This window comes from Strongylocentrotus purpuratus, unplaced genomic scaffold (assembly GCF_000002235.5).
Source record: "Strongylocentrotus purpuratus isolate Spur 01 unplaced genomic scaffold, Spur_5.0 spur5_scaffold_8, whole genome shotgun sequence".
Taxonomy (NCBI): Eukaryota; Metazoa; Echinodermata; class Echinoidea; order Camarodonta; family Strongylocentrotidae; genus Strongylocentrotus; species Strongylocentrotus purpuratus.
Window position 1 is genome coordinate 8217815 of NW_022145614.1, and position 16879 is coordinate 8234693.

At 36.4% G+C, this 16879-nt stretch overlaps 1 protein-coding gene across 1 annotated transcript in view; it reads right to left on the minus strand.

Annotated features, from left to right (window-relative positions):
- Positions 1-8616: 8616 nt before the first annotated feature.
- The window catches only part of LOC576943 (sphingomyelin phosphodiesterase 3), a 38484-nt gene continuing 30221 nt past the window's right edge, over positions 8617-16879 (minus strand). The window contains exons 3-5 of the mRNA XM_030975601.1: positions 14477-14630; positions 10404-10575; positions 8617-9303 (exon numbers count right to left, since the gene is read on the minus strand). Of these exons, the coding sequence (XP_030831461.1) occupies positions 9115-9303; positions 10404-10575; positions 14477-14630 (515 nt within the window). The 3' untranslated portion in view covers positions 8617-9114. The remainder of the gene's footprint in view (positions 9304-10403; positions 10576-14476; positions 14631-16879) is intronic.

A 16879-nucleotide genomic window follows, 5' to 3' on the forward strand; every position in this document is an offset into this window, starting at 1 on the left:
CTGTATACAGCCCTGCACATTAACTTATATTTGGACCTTTAATGGCATATTCTGCTACTGCTGAATGAGATGGATTGCTCAATCGTATGGCTATTTTGTGTTTTTCAATCAATCCTTCAGTATTCTCCCTGTTTCTCCAACATAGGAATTATTAATTGTCACTATCAGTGCATGTTATTTCATAGACGATGCCTGTCCTTTCTTCTACAGTTGATTTATCTTTAGGATGAATAAGCCTGCTCCTTAGGGTGTTTGGGCTTCTGAACGCAAAACTAGCGCCCATTTTAGACGTGATGATATCGTTCTGACAAAAGGCAGAACTACTTCATCATTCCATCTCTGTTTTCAGTGTTATATTATGACAAATATCAAAATTGGCTAAATCATGACGCAAATTATTTCATTATTTCTAGTGAAGAAGTGCATTTACATACATATATTACCCCCCGCCCCCCCCTTCCCCAAACGTCTGCAAAATAATTGTTTATTTTTTAAACACAGTACAAATATTCAATCAATAACAGTAAACATTTGGTATATTAAATTATATACCTCTCTTTAGAAATCTAGCCATCTGATTTGTCGAAATTGCAGTCGTGATTTGAGATATTCCCGCCTACCAGTCAAAAGTCTTTTGAAAAGTGAGGGAGATAGTCTGTAGGAGATACAATGAATAGGCTTTACTTATTTAAATTAGTCATCATTTTGTCCCATCCTTATCGAAGCTCAGAAATAGCCTCTGCCCAATATTGGCAGGGACAGACAACAGTTGTGAATTGATAAACTCGTACTAGAGAAAGAGTAATAAGTGCAATCTATAAGTTATCATATATCGAGGGTTCAGTGACTCAAAGACGTAACTCCATATTTTGCCAAAATGAGTATTTGATATCAAAATGTTCAGAAAAATGTAGGCTTTCAAGGAAACACAAATACATACACTGTAACTCCACCCAACACCCCATTGAAGTCAATGGCTAGTGAAACATGGACTTAACTCCTGAAGGCCCAAGTGCCCAGTGACACATAAACCACTTTTTCTCAAAATGGCAAAAATGGAGTTACGTCTTTGTGTCACTGACCCCTCTCCTGTAATCAGTGTTGGAGATATCTGTATCAATCTCTTGTTCCCTGGATAGTAGAACACATCTAGTACAAGATTTTCTTTTTCTATGACAAGAAAAAAGAAATGGGCATTTTTGTGTTGTACAACATTCTTAGAGGATACTAAAGATGAGAGATTGTTTTATTGTGTTAGCATTTGTAAAAAGCAATATGTATTAAACTACACATAGTCCATAGTGGTCTTGCCAGTCAGTGTGATATTTCATTTATAAATTATGTTTATTTATCAATGTTTCCTTCTAAGATTATTGAGATAGTTACTATGTCATCTGTATGACACAGAACCATTGTTTTATTTGTGTATTTTTAAGGTAATACGCAGCATCGGACAGTGTTATTGAAATGTGTGATTTGTATGGTGCATTTCAGTTCACTGATCAAACCCACAATGGTATCGTATGTTTGGAGTCAGAAGGGCGTTAACCAGTGGTGGATCCAGGGGAGGGCCAAAAAAAACAACACCCCATTGAGCGAAGTATCGGCCTGCTGTTTCACCGCTAAATATTTTCTCACGAATTGGGCCCCCTCCCCTGCCGCCGGCTGGATCCACCCCTGGTGTTAACTCATATACTTTCACATAAAGCTAATGTGCTTAACTCAACAGACGAAATTGTTTATATAATGCTAAATGTTCAGGAAACAATTCTACAATATCTTCAAAAATAGAAAGAGTATATAGTATAAGGCTAGATAAAATTTTAGAAATTCTATCTGCTTTCATTTTTCTTTGTTTTTGTGAATATGTGTGTAGATAAAACCATCTTAAATACTTTCATGCATGAGATTGTTCAGGATGTGCTGCCACCAGAGTGACGTCACTCAGGACGACCCAAGAAACCACCAAAAGTAATGAGATTTAACATTATTATAGATGGCATAACAAGAATACCTCTATGAATTTTACAATTATTGAAAAGTAAATAATTGGCAGTGCTTGTGGCTTTACGTAAATCTTAAAGCTTGTGAATTTGACTCCCTTGACTCGCAAAAATATCTTTATGCCAAAATGTTGAAACAAGATTCGGGAATGTTATGTTGAGCTACTAACATCCTGACATTTGATTGGCTATGTGCAGATACATGTATGTACATGTATGTAATAGTTCTGTGGCAGTAGTTTTGATGAAGAAAGTTTGATGAAACAAGGCCCTTGTCACTGGATTTCAGTCCCTCATAATGTCCAACATCTCCACTCCTTGGGGAGTATTCAAATGACAAAATATGTGTTTTCTCAGAAATACAGGTTTTCATACTGTTATGTGGGTATAATGTTCTACTATATTTGAGCATATTTTGTTCCCTCATGACCTGAACGAACTCCAATCTCTGGTATAAGCATTTCTACATTGTACTTTATTACACCCTCAACTGATACAGTAGTATTTGTATATATATATTTTATATATAACAGTATTATTATTTTCAATAAACTCACATAGCACTATATTCAGTTTAGTTTCCATATATGATGTATTAACAAGTGTGACATTTTAAATATTTATCTACCTGTGAAATATATATTTTTAAACTATTCCCTATACTAAACTGTATTTTATGTTCTTATTTGAACATTTTGTGGTAGTTGCACCACATGCACCTCTTACTTGAGATGATGAAATTTAAATACTACACACAACAAAAACATTTGTAAATGTTAGTAATGGCTAAAGGCTCGGGTCAAAAGGATGAATCGTGTATGATGTAATTGTGAGTAGATAGATATAATGTATCTATAAAAGGAATCCCCTCCCCCCTCCCCCATAAACAAAGGGGGGGGGGGGGGACATGGATAAATACATTTTATTTGAGTAGGCCTATGATCATTTATCTAGAACACCATTTTTATTCTAAAAGAGTAGGAAAGTTATTATATTTTTGTAAAGAATACTTTGTAGCTGGAGGCATTATGTTTTCTGGTCGTCTGTCCGTCCGTCCGTACGTCCCGTTCTCGTGATCACGTTATCTCAAGAACCAATTGATGTATTACCGCCAAACTTAGGTCATGTATGTATCTTGCAGAGCTGATGAATTGATCAGATGTTGGGGTCACAAGGTCAAAGGTCACAGAGCTCATTATGTATGCAAAATAGCTTGTGATCACGTTATCTAAAGAATCGATTGATGTATTACCGCCAAACTTAGGTCATGTATGTATCTTGCAGAGCTGATGAATTGATCAGATGTTGGGGTCACGAGGTCAAAGGTGAAAGGTCACAGAGCTCATTATGTATGCAAAATAGCTCGTGATCACGTTATCAAGAACCTATTGATGGATTACCACCAATCTTAGGTCATGTATGTATCTTGCAGAGCTGATAAATTGATTAGATTTTGGGGTCCTCAGGTCAAAGTTCAAAGGTCACATGGCTCATTATGTATGCAAAAATAGCTTGCGATCGCATTGTCAATACTATCGGATGGATTACTATCAAACTCGGGACATATATGTATCTTGCAGAGCCAATGAACCGAGTACATTTTAGGGTCATGAGGTCAAAGTTCAAAGGGTCATACATGTAAAATGATAAATAGCTTGCAATCATCATATTCTGAGAACCTGTTAATTGATTACAATTAAACTTTAATTTGAAAATTTGCCTCTGTTTTGGTTTGTAAAATCGCTCTATGGCGGAGGCATCATGAGTTCCATCTAGTTTCCTCCACTGTTACTGTCGTCAGCATCCTTTTACCGTATATAGTTTATTTCATTCATATTTGTAATAAAAACAAATTATTCCCTTGATTTCGTGTCATGAACTCTTTGAGAACTTGTACTGCATTGTCGGAAAGCTGTAACTTTGACCGTTCCAAAATATACAAAAAAATGTGTAAAATACAAGGATCGAGACTGAACCAGAATAGAAATGAGAGACGGCGACAGAGACAGATAAAGAAAGAGAGAGAGAGAGAGGGGGGGGGGGGGAGGGGGGGAGGGGGGGGGGGGACAAACATACACATATACAGATTGAAAGCGAGAAAGAAACAGAGAGACCTATATCAACACGTGGGTATGAAAAACGCAAACATCATTTATAGGATTTTTTTGTTTCATACTGATGATGAAAGTCTTTAATATTCGATACCATGATGCATACATTTCAATCATCATCCTCCCACCCCCTTCTCCCTCCTCCCCTCTCTCTCTCTCTCTCTCTCCCTCTCTCTCTCTCTCTCTCTCTCTCTCTCTTTCTCTCTCTCTCTCTCTTTCTCCCTCCCCCTACCTCCTACCTTTTCATACCCTCTATCTTGATGCAAAACTTATAACCAGCTCCTATTATATACCGTGTGAGTCAAAAAGAATCTCCACCTAGAAAATTGCTAATTATTTAAAAAATCATCTATGAACATTAAATTATTATACATCTTATGAAAGAGTGTTTTATCCCAAATCATTTGGTATAATTTTTGTGTGGTATGTGATAACGCTTGGATGAACAGGAGGCATTGTTTGCGAGAATGCAAAATCGACTTGCGCCAAAGTGATGTCTACAGTATGTGTAATATTGGGATTAGCGGAGTGAGAGAATGAATTGAATGATTCAAATGGGCCTCCACGGAAGACAGTATTTAACTACTGATGGAGCCACCCTACTAAAAAAAAGACTAACAAAATAAAAGAAATAAATAAATAAAAGAAATATATTGCAAATATGCTTTTTGTAGAAGCAAAGTCACACACACACACACACACACACGCGCGCACCCAATCATGTTTGTTGATATTCAACTAAAATTCAAACTAAATTCAGCTAAAATACAAAAAATACATATAGACCCGTCACAAGTGGTGTGATTTTTTTCCTTAGGTTTTAAAAAGTGTGTTAGCATGACAAGGTTCAATTGTGAAAGGGGGGGGGGGGGGGAGGAACAGGCTTCGCTGTTTGCTGGATACGTCAGCCAAAATGTCATACAAACGTTAGTATAAATCATTACCTCCCTCTGTCCTAGGTGCTTCATGACATGTCATTACTGAATATCCCACATTGGAAATTTGTGTGATAAATTTTCTTTAAAAAACAAGATTCGTCGCGTTGTCTCGATCCCGTCTCGAGCCATTCTCAATTTAGTTTTGGAAATTGTCGTAGCCCAGTGATAACGCGATTTTCTTTCTTTTTTCTCGATTTTTCGGGTCTGCAGCTATAAACTACGGTGGTATTGCTCAATTAAGTTGCTCCAATTAATGGCAGATGTTCAGAGACGGACAGAGACAGAAAGCGGTCGCAGATATCTTGATTGATTGTCTTGGCATTTCGGGGAGTTTCTTACGCTCTGGCAGAGAAAATGTCTAATTATACATTCTGCCAAGGAAAGGTGACTTGCTCATTATAGGAATACCGAGACTCTGCGCGTTTTACTCCAGGCGTTTTAATTGCTAAGTATAGAATCAATTACATTTGGGCATCGTTTGACATTATGCCACACTTATACTATGATTTGTGTTTTAAAGACATCAATTATCTTAATGATCTTCGTTTATTACGTTGAATACGTTGGCATGACGATCATCATCAATTATCTTCTTCATCATCATCGTCATCATCGTCACCATCGTCACCATCACTATTGTCGTCATCTGCATCATCTTCTTCATCATCATCATTATCACCATCACTATTGTCCTCATCATCATCGTCACCATCACTATTATCATCATCATCGTCATCCTTATCATCATCCTTATCCATATCAATATATCCTTAGCCTTATCATACACGACTCCTCTGTCGGGTATTTTCCTTCATTATCTGACAGTTTTAATTCACATACCACAGTTGTAGCACTGTGAAGGCTCTTGATGACTCTCATTCAAAAGGTCGTGGGTTCGATCCTTGCTCGATGCTTACATCCTTGCACAAGGTATTTTATCAAATGTTGTCTCTTTCGACACAGGAGCTAGTATGTAAATGGGTACCTTGCAATGCCGAGGTAAGAAGTGGTCCTAAAACAGAACAGTTTCAATTTTGATGTGGCTACCCTAGGTAAACACGATTATCATTTATTATGATGCCATCTTTGGTAATTGCTCCACACGCACGCACACACGCGCGCACGCACACAGGATACACCCGGTAGATACATGTATACTTAGTTTTTTCTTACATGTTGTTATATTCATTAGCCTCATGATCAGTGTTAAATAACTTTTTAAATCATATTCTCTTCCATTCCGATGGACAGAGTAAATGTCAGGCTATCATAGATTTGTCGTACTGCTCTAGCATCATTTCCAGTCAATGTGTTAATACGATTAATAAATGGTTAAATCAAATTTATATTTTCATCACACAGTCATAACAAAATGTACATAACCCTCCTTAGTGATCGACGCATAAGACCATGATCATCATGATAAATTATAGAAATGCGTGAACAAAGTTTGGTTGCACAAACACGAAATGAAAAGTTACACAAATATTGTTTTTCGTAATTCAATTTAATGTACCGAAATTGTGTACATGCATGATACAGAATAATTATCATAGTAGTGAACTATACATTGGTTATACACTGCAGTCTATTACACTAACTATCATACATGTTTCAAATTATACAGTTAGCTAAAACGTAATACCTTTCAAGGGTAAAAATAACAAACAAACAAACAATCAAACAATCAAACAAATGGATATTGCAGAAAAACGGTATGTATATAAAAGGCTGTTGAGTCATCATGCACCTAAGTGTCAAATTCATACGAAGGTAAGTGCATAGCTCAAATGAAAGAATAATCATTTTATCAATAGTTCAATAGCTTGAATGATATTTCACATAATTACATATCTTGAGAACAGCAAGTACTTTTCAATAGTTATTGTCTTACAATTAAAATAATGAATGATTATATTATCTTCCACGAGACAATGGGCCCAAAATAATACATGGTGTTTTGGTAAACATATCTTGAAAACAGCAAGCACTTTTTCAATAGTTTAATATTTTCTTACATTTAAAAGAATGGACGATTATAATAACTTCCACGAGACAATGAGCCTCAAATAGTACGTGGCGTTTTGGTTTCTTTGAGGAAAGTGGGGCTCAAAGTTTCAAGAAGTAGTCGTTACAACAAACATACAATTAGTGATCCTTTAATTCCCCCCCCCCCCTCCACCCAAAGGGGAAAATAGAGACAATCACAATTTTAAATCTGATAACGAATGCACGTTTGTTCAAATCAAATGCATAGGATTATGGGGTGGTCAGACGAGAAAAAACTACGAATTTAAAAAAAAACACCCGAAAAACATGAATGAAACAGCTACCTAAGACATGCTAATATACACATTATCTATGACTATAGTCCCAATCTGCATAGTATCATTTCTCATAATTGTAGTTATCTAATACGTGTTACTAAAAGAAAATATTTCGTATGATAGACTTTGTTGTGATATCCTTAATTTTCAGGAATAAAAAATGGTGTGAATCATAATCATATGGTGGATTCACAATATTCAACATAATTATAAAGAAGACTTCCAAAATGAATCATGAAAATGCAATTTTATACTTACATACTTATATAAGAGGTATATTGGTTTAGAATAACTATTACAGAAACTATAATCCAATATGTGACGGTTCATGGAGTATAAACGATCATTGAGTTTACGCTTTTCTTTCCACAACATAATATCCATATACATGTAGATACATGTTTCCCTTTCTTTTTGCATCCATCCTTAAACTCCTTTTATATTTTCTGTCGATGTCTGTAGCATTTTAAAAGTGATTATACTCAAGATTTGTATTCATTACATTGAAGTATGTTGTAAACATTTAAATAAGTCGGAAAACCTTAAAATTGCAACAACAAAATTTCTTTCAAATTTCTACATAATCATCATTATATCTACATTTTTGTTTTCAATGAATATTGATTAAATAGAAGTGTAATGCCAGGTCGGTGTTCCTTTCCAGTGGACTAGTACCAGAGAGAGCTGTTGAAAGATGTTTTTTTCTCCTCTCTATATAGGCACGCACGCCATGCACAATTTGTCAATATTTCATACATGGAACAGGGCCTTTAACCTCAATCTCTTCAAAAAATTCAATTAAAAAACAAAATAGAATTGTATATAAGACAATATTCAAGCAAATTTGTATCTTTATCACATTTTCCCTACCACGTTTCTCATCATATATCAAGAACCACTCTGTTCTATCCCTCTTTATATCTGTCTACCTGTTTGCAAATCTTCTTCTACATTGTCAATACGTTCATTGGCAACATCATCATCATCATCATCTTCTTCTTCTTCTACTCTTCTTCTTCTTCTTCTTCTTCTTCTTCTTCTCCTTCTCCTTCTCCTCCTTCTCCTTCATCTTCTTTTTCTTCTCCTTCATCTTCTTTTTCTTCTTCTCCTCATTCAATGTTTTTTATACTGTCATCGTCATCATCATTATCATCTTCATCATGATCATTAACATCTTCATCATCATCATTTTCATCGTCATCACGTATCGTCATCACACTATAACTTTACGTTAATTTTTTTTTTCTTCATCTTCTCCTTCTTTAATATTTATTTTTCGGCATCATCTTTTATCTCCTTTCTCTTCATCAAATTCCTCTCCTCTTAACTCCGCTTTACATTCTTGATATCTTGATATTCATGTATACTAAAAGTATCTTCGAAGTCATTATTGTGCTATTTAGCTCAATAAGGTAGTAGTAAAATTACATTAAAAAATCATCGTTTTAAAAGGGAATGTGTCACTTTTATGCCCTTTCTCCTTGGTACAACTTTTTTGAAAAACAATTCTTCTTCTTACAATAAACTTCAAAACTTCTGATAAGATTGTTAACACAAACAATCTTGAGGAATTGTTTAACCGAAAAAAGTACATCAGATGTTCTTGGTTAGAGTGGTTAGAGTAAGTTCATAAATACATCATAATCTACCGTATAAAACACAATCATCTTTACAGTAGGAAAAACAAAGATATCGTCTATGAATGCACCATCGATGTCGTTAATGATGCCCGTCGTCATACGGTGGTCTCGTACTGAAGTTTACATCGCTTTGCACGATCTGTCTCATCATGGCCAGAGTGGTTAGCACCAGAAGGCCAACCCTTGACGCAGGCGGGGCCTAGCGAGGTGGATAGGGTCATACTGATCGGGATGTGATCGGTCAAGGTGGCCAGCTGGGTCACAAAGGCGTAGTCCTCACACTCCTGAGAGAGAGGGAGAGAGAGAGAGAGAGAGAGAGAGAGAGAGAGAGAAAGAAAGAAGAGAGAGAGAGAGAGAGAGAGAGAGGGGAGAGAGGGAAGGAGAAAGAGAGAGAGAGAGAGAGAAAAGAGAGGGTTTCACATTTAAGTTGTTGTTACCTAAATCGAGTATGTTCACACCATTATCAAAGCCTCGACCTTTCGACACTATAGGTGTCTTTAATGGATCGGTAAAAACAGGAAGAGGTCCCACTTTGTACATTTTGAAATAATCACTCCTACAGCGATGGAGGTGCTACTTAAATAGCCTTTGTTTCCCCTTTTCAAAGGATACTTCCACCTGTGTAGTGTGCAATATTGCAATACCCTTTGGGCTAAGAACGTTTAGTGTCGTCTATGTATATAAAACTAAAACTACCAAAGGCTTAATTGGGGTGTCGTGAGACCAGTCACATTGCCTATAGAGCAGTGACACGCTATACCGTGCGAGTCAAAAAAAAGTTTACACCTAGAAAATTGCTAATTATTTTTAAAATCATCTATGAACAGTAAATTATTATACATCTTATAAAAGAATGTCTTATCCCAAATCATTTGGTTCCATTTTTGTGTGATATGTGTTCACGCTTGGATGAACAGGTGGCATTGTTTGTGAGAGTGCAAAAATCGACTTGCGCCAAAAATTAATTTTGTTAGGGAATAGGGATGTTATTTGGATCTGCAAAGACAGAATTAATACCCAAATCCCAATTGCTTTATTCAAACATCACCCAAGCAACTTTGGCGCAAGTCGATTTTTGCACTCTCGAAACAATGTCTCCTGTTCATCCAAGCGTGAACACATACCACACAAAAATGGTACCAAACGATTTGGGATAAAACACTCTTCGATTATTTTTTTTTAAATAATTAGCAATTTTCTAGGTGTAAACTTTTTTTTGACTCACACTGTTTTGGAACGACCGCCCCCCCCCCCCACCCCCGAAAAATATTTTAGTGCTTATCACTTTACTTCTCGTCACCATTATTGATACTTCCGTATTAAAATAATTTACACACTTTGTAAAAATAAAAACAAATCAAAACAAATCAAATTGTTTTCAAACCTGCATCATGTGTGTATTGTAATTGCTGCATAGCACGTAATCAACCCTCCTCTTTCCGTTGCCTTGGTAATTCCTCAAATCGAATGTGCTCCATGGATGTTGGCCTTCTGTTCCTTCCCATACCTTCACATCTTCCACGTACGTACTCCGCTTCTGACTGTTTTCTAACACCCTGTCCACAAAAAGAGAAGAATAAAGGGATACTTAAAGCCCATCTGTACTAGTTTGGCCAGGGGGGATTAGATCTCCTTCCAAGGTCACTGGCAGGTGGTTATCTCATCAAATCAGCTCTCAATTTTACATAAGAAAAAGAGGATCATGGGGGGGGAACCATCAGGCACCGATTAGGTATTGTTTGCTATATAGAGGGCGCAAGTAGCTATAAGTAGTGCAGTGGGGATTTAAAGAATGAATTTATTAAACATCGTAGCATTGCTCCCTATTAGTCAGGTATACAGACAATACAAGTGCGAGCGGATGACGTATCTCGACATAAAGTTTTGTGCATCGTTTGATTCCGGGCACACACAAAAATCCTCATTCCAGAAAAATATACCATAGGGCAACTTTCCTCAGGACACACACCAAATTAAACCGACAATCTAAGAGACCGACAAAACAAAGAAAAATATAAGAAAGAATACGCCAATATTGCGGGCTGTTTTTTAATATTTTTTTTAGTGAATCCCTGACAAATTAATAAAAAGGCCCAACAGACCAACATTCTTCAAACCAGTGAAGACATATAATAGGCCTGGCGAGTATAAAACCGAATATCGCACGATTAAAAAAAAAGAATGATTTCCGATTCGGAAATTCTGTACGAAGAGACTGTCAAAAACATTTCCATATTACGGGGGGGGGGGGGGGGGGTCATTGTTGCATTTTCTTCTCCATAATTGGTACGTATAGTCGTGTTTTTGTCTATGTTTGTTCTTCCTGTAATACAAGAAGGCAAAATAGACATACCGTTCGAGACCATGATTCTGGTAGACAAATGTCTGCAGAAGATCGATTCTAAGTGGCCCACATCTCCGTGAACAAATTTATTTTGTATTAAATCAAGCTACTTGGTGGAACCATGCATGTAGAAGGTATTGAATTCCTATTTATCAAAGTATATAACCCCGTGTCCAAACAAACTAAATTCATCGAATAGCTATCCCGAAACGGTACCGTTTCGGGATAGCCATACGAATAAATTGTGTGTGTGAACGCTTACTAACGATACATCGTATAGAAACGTCGTATAACGAAAGGCGGATCTGGTCATCGTTTCGAACTAAAACTCGATAAAGAATCACGGAATGTTTTGTGTGTGGACGTATGGTCGAACTAGAACGGTATAACTGGGCGGGGCTTAACGTGACCGCACAATCATGATTGGCCGGCTGTCATGTCAATCGATCTCGTCAAAATCAGTTTCTGTATACAATTCTTTATGCGAAGTTTCTTATCTTGTGTGTGTCGACGCCCTGTTCGCTATACGATGATTCTATACGACGTTTCATGTGTGTGGACGCCCTGTATGTTCGCTATACGATGATTCTTAATACGACGTCACTTTATAGAGTTTTGGGATAGTTGTGTTTGTGTGTAAGATAGATGCAATCAAAAAGTTCCTACGGTTCAATAATGAAATCTACAAGATATTGTGACATCTCTAGATTGAAATGCATTTCTTGAGATACAGTTTTGCATGCAGATTTCAAAGGGGTACTACTCTGTGAAATGCACCTTGCATAGAAATTAATACACGGAAATGAGTTAAAATAAGAAATGGGTAAAACAGGACAATCCATTTAATATCAACGCATTTCTGCATATTACCCAAAATGGAGAAAAAAGAAATGATGGCAGATCATTCAATCAAAGCATTTCTTCCCAATTTGAAACTCAATCACCTCGGGCACGTCATCAACTGGATGATTTTTCTTCTGTAAAAAGTATACAGATCAATACAGATCATGAAGAGGAAAAGTACAGTAACAGTGTGAGCCCCCGAAAGGACATGGGTCTAATTTCACCCATTGATGACTCATAAGCGAGCAGCCCCCTAGCAAAATCACTCTCCAAGAGATAAATCTATCTGTTTGGTTTTCCAGTCAATTGGTTCATAATCATACATTCCTAAATTGTGCCCACAGACAGCTCTATTCATGCGTGTCTAAATGAGAAAAAAATATGATGAGACTGTCAGTCAAAAACTGACATCCTCCCTTCCCTTTTCATCAAAATAAAGAACACCTGAGTTTTCGTTAGAATCTAAACATTATTCTAACCCGCACCTGCGCGCAATTGTCTACATCCCCACTCCAGATTCAAGGCCAAGCAAAATTGTTTTCTTGTTTCCCGTCCGGATTTTATATTTTTTGTAAATGAGGATTAGGAGGTTTTATTTGATTACTTATATATTTGATATTTTTTGTACATACTATACAAATGCAATCGGGCCAATTTCAACATCTGTTTTGTTATTTCAATTCCGCAGTACAGAGCCTCTTCATGTTGAAATTGAAATAGACATGATAGATATCTATACAAATTATTTCTGCTAGCCCCGCTGTCTATAGATATCGTTATATTCTTATTCATTTCATTATGATGCAAAACAAATTGAGTTGGGCTGAAAAGAGGAAGGGGGAGGGGTCGAGAAACTAGAAATCGATTGCATTTGGCCGAATCGTCTGTACATAGTCATAATATTTGGAAAATCGAGCTGGAAAAAAGAGGAGGAAGGGGGAGTTAAAATTTGCGGTAAAAATGCTTGAGGCTATAAATGAAAAATTGACGAGATGTATAGATGGAATTTTTGGAGGGAAATGAAGTTAATGAAGTGTGGGGAGTGTGTTTAGGAAGTGTGGAGGATAATATTCTCTGTTACGATGCGATATTGTTCAGGAATATTGACACTATTCGGGGCAATAAAGCTGAGAGAAAATCATTTTCTATACTCATTGATCCTTGGATGCGTAATGGAGAAAACTACAATGTGAATAGCTGACGATGAATTATTACTTTTAATTTCTGGAATACTACCGTATTGTAGCTATAATAATTACAATAATTTGATTCATCAAGCGTCTTCTATTGGAATATCACGTACTCATTAAGTGGTTATTTTCTTCTAACATGTATCCATTTTATAGTGGCGTATTCAGAAATTGATAACGGGGGGGAGGGGGATTTTACTTGTAGGGTTAGCGGTTCGAGTTCAGCCACGGCACTAATCTCATTTGGCATGACATTAAAAATCCACATTTGACACTCTCCACCAAGGTGAATGAAAATGTACCTATACGGAATTTCTTCATTGAATGATTTTAGCGCCTTATGGCAACTTGGTTAAAAAACCAGTACGCCCATTTACACATCCCAAACACATTTTTTTTAATCGTCGATTTTCAGACTGCATTTACACTGTCTACTGGAAAAACACATTAAACGACGATTTTTACTTGAAAGTGTAAATGCAGCTCATGTAATAAAACTATAGTACAGGTGCTTTGAGGAACCCCTAGGATGCATACGCGTGCGTAATACGAAAGTAGCTATTATTTATATTATTATATTCCTCACTTTAGAAATCCAGCCATCTGATTGGTCGAAATTGGAGTCGTGATTTTAGCCATTCCCGTAAAGAAACGAAAAATGCCAAAACCGTTTTGTAGTCCAAGAGTAAAATTCCGGTTACCAGGAAAATAATACAATTTTGCTGCGATACCCATTTGTTTACGTGTTAACATTTTCTTTGAGCGAGCGCGGACACCATACAGTGCTTTTTGTCTGCGATTCCCAACTGATCGAAAATTTCAGTAATTTTTCCGGCAAAGACAGTTTCTCAGATTTTCCGTGATGTTTTAACCAATCTTTACTCAATAAAAGAATAAGGTCAGAATTCTTGATAGATTTTTGTTTGGATTCGGCATAAAAAAGACATATCGACTGCTTTAATATTCGAGGTCTAGCTGTTTTTATATGCTCTCGGGAAGTTCCCTTGAGCAAATAAAAACAGCCAGGCCTCTCAAAGCAGTCGATATCTCTATAGTATTACTTATTTGATTTCTACGTACCTCTGGAGGTTTTCAGGTGTGGACACCTCTTGATCGTGCAGCCGTTGAGATCGCATCAATGTACCCACTGTCCAGTGCTTATCAAGACCAGGTTTCAATCGACAAGGGTCGTGGTAGATGAGAAATAATGGATGACTCCAGTCTGTCATATCACCTGGAATATAGCAAAGAAATGACAGGTTTAGACATTGATAGTACTAGTAATGATTATAATGATGATAATAATAATGACAATATTAATGATGATAATGATAATTAAAATAATAATAACAATGATAGAATAATATTTGGAGGGGTAAATGCTCCTTACCCAAACCAAAATGGCAATGAAAATGAAAGCAAGAGAAGGGGAGAGAGGGGAGAGAAAAAGAAAGGTACAGAGAGAGAGAGAGAGAGAGAGACTGGATCGTATAAAGGGAAGTAGAAAGAGGGTGAAAGAGAGAGAGAGAGAGAGAGAGAGAAAAAGAGAGAGAGAGAGAGAGAGAGAGAAAGGGAAAGAGAGAGAAACGATAGAAAAGAAAAAAATGATTTCGCCACCTTAGCAGAAGTTGGAAAATTATTAAACGAATTCATGTAGGCCTACCTTCAAAACATTACATTTCCGGTTTAAAAAATGAGTGTGGAAATTGGGCACAGGAAGGTTGCAACTTTTTTCTCCTTTCATGAAAATGTACTGAGAAGACGATCGATCGTTAGTAATAAATTTCGGGTGCAAAATAACATTATTTTAGAACCGCCATCTAAAACTGGCATCACATACCCTTGGCTTGTCTAAACAAGGAATGTCCGGGGCTATTTCTTTAACCAAATTTGATCGATATTTTCAAGCTGCATTTCCTATACCTTGTCCGTGACTTGCTTCTGCTTAGAGTTTCTAAGACGCATATTTTTGGGGCAAGCAGTTCATTATGAAAAACACAATTTGATCTTACTGCCGTGCGAGAGGGATTGTTAAGTTACTTCGCTTTACAAAATACAGGTGAATATATTCAACGATGATCTATACTGTCCCGTAGACAGGATCACAAAGGCTTTTAAGATATCTACTCAATGCTAAGCCGTATACCCTATTGTATTACCATTTACCTGTAGAAATCCAATTGAATTATGTAACATAGCATTGTAAAGTTCGCGCATTTCAACGTATGGTGCAAAGGCTATTGAAATGGTCTTAATTCATTTCTCGAAAGTCATTGCTATCGTATTTGAATGAATTTTTATATTGGGACGGCTAATAGTATAGCAAATTCCACAACATATAGTATACTTTACATGCAGTGTTTCGAATTTACCCATTGTTCATAACCATTAGTATTCTATTTTCCAACGTGACAGTTGCTTGAATCTCTTTAGAATAATAAATGCACCCTTTGGACTCAAGCATTGGGGTGACATTGATATAAAGTAAAGTATTGTTATTATCATTATTAGTTGTACTATTATTGATATTATTGTTATTGTTATTATTATTTCTATTGTTATTGTTGTTATTATCGTTATTATTATTATTATTATTATTATCATTATTATTATTATTATCATTACTAACATTATCATCATTATCACTACCATCATCATCATCATTATTGTTAATATTATTATACGTATTATTATTATTGTTGTAGTATTATCATCATTATCATTATTTGTTAAAAAGCTATGCTGCCCTTGAATGTCATTGAGAAGTAAAATGGAACAAAAGGGCAACCGGGGTACATTTTAAGCCGGCCGCAACGAAAACAAACGGCTCATTTTCATGAATAAATCGTACTGCGGGACGAGGCGGATAGGACAAACACACTGTCAATTATCCCTTGCATTCGGCATGACAGCAATAACAGAGTGTCGTGACTAGCCTCGAGTAAGGTATAGTACCAGCTTCCCTGACCGTACCGTACCAGAGAAAGAGACGCCTCGGAGAAACACGAGCACGGTCGAACCTCTGCATCGTATCTCACACGCTGGAATCCATTGGCCTAGCTTTTACTTTTATACACTCTCACAGCTAACAGAGGAGGCAGAATACGCTGTTTCTTGAATTCTTAAAGGCTGAGCTAAATAACATTGGTCGACTGCTTGTGATTTTTCTTGTTTATTTGATGGTTACTCTTATACTAACTCTGCTCCAAACTTTTAATTGTAATATATACTAGTAATCACTGCCTTGATATTTTGATAAGTGAATCAAATTCATTTCTTTGCTCTCATCTCGCAAACAGGTAGTTGTTCTTATATTCGGTTAAGAAGATAATATTGGTAGAAGATCATGTAATTTCCACAACTCTGCCACGTCAAGTAATGCGAGTAGTTAGGAGACTTTTCTCGGAAACCCAAAACGTGTTTTGGAATAAAATAATGCTTAAGAAAGAGAGATAAAGATTTCTAGAAAATAATTAACACGTT